Source organism: Sinocyclocheilus rhinocerous, unplaced genomic scaffold (assembly GCF_001515625.1).
Source record: "Sinocyclocheilus rhinocerous isolate Xijiao unplaced genomic scaffold, SAMN03320098_v1.1 scaffold930, whole genome shotgun sequence".
Taxonomy (NCBI): domain Eukaryota; kingdom Metazoa; phylum Chordata; class Actinopteri; order Cypriniformes; family Cyprinidae; genus Sinocyclocheilus; species Sinocyclocheilus rhinocerous.
This window is the reverse complement of record NW_015654101.1, coordinates 475,330-478,662: the sequence shown is the minus strand read 5'-3', so window position 1 is coordinate 478,662 and position 3,333 is coordinate 475,330. Positions and strand designations below refer to the sequence as shown.

The 3,333-nt window shown below is 39.8% G+C and overlaps 1 protein-coding gene across 1 annotated transcript; it reads left to right on the top strand.

Annotated features, from left to right (window-relative positions):
• The first annotated feature begins 374 nt into the window (after positions 1-374).
• LOC107716939 (growth arrest and DNA damage-inducible protein GADD45 alpha-like) lies at positions 375-2,786 on the top strand. The gene is made up of 4 exons (XM_016523570.1): positions 375-524; positions 1,058-1,159; positions 1,254-1,470; positions 2,132-2,786. Exons 1-4 carry the CDS (start codon positions 484-486, stop codon positions 2,243-2,245), a joined length of 474 nt encoding a protein of 157 aa, XP_016379056.1. The 5' UTR covers positions 375-483; the 3' UTR covers positions 2,246-2,786.
• Positions 2,787-3,333: the final 547 nt, after the last annotated feature.

Genomic DNA, 3,333 nt, shown 5'->3' with positions numbered 1-3,333 from the left:
GTGGCATAAAATGGTTTTTAAAATGACAATAATATCGCTTATTGCAATTATTTCTGGGGCAATATATCGCACAACAAAAAGTTGTTATCGTGACAGGCCTAGGTAAATCCCCTGCTTCCCTTTGCCCTGACATGCCACTGCAAAGTTTTCCAACAAGGTTAAAACAACGTCACCCAACGTGACTGGCTACGCCCTGCCCCTGCCAATTTAGACGGACGAATGAGAATGGCCGACTTTTGTGAGTACAGAGTGACAGCCAATCAAAATGTTTTTTACTTATCTTGATTTGCATGTGTCCAATAAGGATTATTATGCAGATATTGCTCTCATCACAGCTCTCGGGGAAATTAAATGTAATGTAACTCCTAGCAGCGTCAGATTTACAGATGACAGTCAGAGAAAGAAGAGCTGCGAGAACACTGCTGGATTTACTCTGTTTTCAAAGGAAAGTTATTCAAGTCCGTGCTGGATTTTAGGTGCAACATGACGTTTGAAGAACTTAATGGAGATTACTCTATTGAAAGGTAAATATGTCAACATGCATTTATTCGGCAATTAAGCCATATAACATTATTAGAGTAATTTTACCAATAAGTGAATAATGTGCGAATCCAGAAAAAAGGGTATATTTAGTGTTTTTTCTAATATAACGAGTTATATTTCTGTTTATTGTGAAACATGTGAAATAAAGACAGCAAACTCATATGCCGGGTAAAGTGTCAGCTGCACGAGCTCAGCTCACGAGACTCGAGTCTCTCACGAGACCCTTCGCGCGCTGTGACGTGCCTATTAAACAGCCGAACTTTAGCAGGTCTTTAAAGTTTAGCAAAATACGTTTTGCTTATATTTGATCTGCTTATATTAGAGGAACGCAGGCAAATTACTCACCCAAACACTTAAAGTAGCAGTGAGTAACTTACATTACTCAAATTACTGTAATAGTTTTCAACCGACGCAGTTTAAAACTGCACGAGCTGTCACCATTCAAAAACGTCAACGTTCTGGACTTTATTAATGTTTTATTACTTAATCATTTATCCGAATTGTGTTTCTACAGGATGGATTCTGTGATTAAAGCTCTGGAGGAGGTTCTGCGCTCCGCATTACCGCAGGGATGTATTACAGTTGGGGTATACGAGGCTGCAAAGTCACTCAATGTGTACGTTTAGAGGCTGTCTGTCAGTGTTACTGGCTTTCAATGTCATTTCAACAGGTGCAGTGAAACTAACTCAAATCTCAACTCTTCTATTTAGGGACCCTGATAACGTGGTGCTGTGCATCCTGGCCACAGACGACGATGATGTGAAGGATGTGGCGCTTCAGATTCACTTCACTCTCATTCAGGCTTTCTGCTGCGAGAATGACATCAACATCCTGCGCGTCAACAACACGCGTCGCCTCGCGCACATCCTCGGGGGCGCCGGCATGCACGGCAGCGAGCAGATGGATCTGCACTGCATTCTGGTCACTGTAAGTGTCAACAATAATTGTACCTGGGATTAGAATCTAAATAGGAAGCAAAAGCCAAAATAAGCCAGTACCCTGCTCGTGAGCCACTTCTTTTAGTAACTTGTCAGGACATGTCCAGGTGTAACTGCCATTGACTGACACCCAAGTGCACATCCTGCTCTGTACTCATTATGCAAATAGGAGTTTCTTCACTTAATGTTCCAGGCTCCTATTTTCATTTATTTTTCTCCATTGGAATCAAATGAACAGGTGCCTCAGTATTTATCATTCTAATATTATTTCAAAAGGTTTTATATACTTCATAGGATGCATTTAGTAAGATTTGCATACTCTCAAAATCCCCTCGGACATTTAAATTCATGGTCCTCTACTGCAGTTTGACTTCACTTTTATTCCTACTTATGTAGAGTGACCATAGGTCCTCTTTTTCCTGGACATGTCCTGGCCGGGATTTCTAAATTGTTCAAGGACACATCCAGGGGAAAAAAAATAATGTGTTTATGGTTTGTTTATAGATTCATAATTCACAAAAAATATTTGAAATCATATGGGTGCCATCCAAAGACAAGGCTGACTAAAGGACAATGCTCAATGCTTAGAAGGACACTCAGTAGCAAACACAAACAGAATGTAATCCCATCTCTTCTTCTGATGTTCACAGGTTCCACATGCATCCACATGGAAGAACCCAGCTTTGGGAAAAGTGAACCGCTTCTGCAGAGAGAGTCGCTGTATGGATCAATGGGTGCCCATTATTAACCTTCCAGAACGATGAGGACAGCTAAAAACAAGGGAAAAACATGGATAAAAAATATCTAGTAAAAATGATAAAAGCTAAAAAAGGTGGTCACAAAAAGGACTGATAGTCCAGACTGGTGGAACTAGGGACTAACCTACAGAATGAACTGGAGGAGGAGCACCCTTTTGCAATCTTGAGATGATTCAGCAGTTTTTGGCTTTGTTTGTGGGACTTTTTGAGGACGTCACAGGAAGCTAATTGTGAATGGAAGTGAGCGCCTGAGAATCTTGTGAGATAGTTTATTGGTGGGGTGTCATAAAGCACTTCAGTTAATTACAGGATGAAATATTTCTCAGGCAACACAATATCAGAGGTGATATTTTTCAAAGAGGCTGCCCCATCATTTTTAATAGTATGCTATAAGTACTTATTAATGTTGGAAAATAGATTATTTTAAAGGGACTTGCTTCTAAACCACTGAGATGAAAACTATGCATTCACAGTATCCTGTAAGAACTTTTTTTTTTTTACACAAGTTAATTGTTCTTTTGTGGTCTTTAAATTATTTATATTAATTTAAAGAAGTATTTATGTAAAAACTTTTGATACTATTATATTCAAATGCGAAATGAATTTTGTGTTGTAATAAAAGTATTTTTGAACACAACATGGTAGTCATGCGGGTTACTCTGTTAGAGGTTTCTGGAAAAGCAGAGAGGACTAGTAGAATTGACCTGACAACACCATACACCTCTCAGATCAGCAGGGTCACGCTGGACTCAGTGGCCTTCGTGACTCCCTATTACAGACCAACAAAAGCCATCCAAGCCTTTCTTTTGTCCTGCTGTAGTTAGCGTGACCATTGCATCTATTCATCAGATTCCTTTTTCAGTCGAAATGAATTGCTCAGGTTCAGTTTACTGTACGCTTGCTTGCGTCAGTGTCAAACTTGCTGTCGTAAATCAAGTTGCTCTTAATTGTGCTATGTTTGTCAAACTGATACTACTCTGTAGGTTAAAAGTCAATGCGTAGCAAGAATGTAACACATTACACAAGACCAGCTGGAGAACGGAAGTGTTCAGAAAGTGCGGCCCAGATCACATGACTGGCACATATTGGGTCAG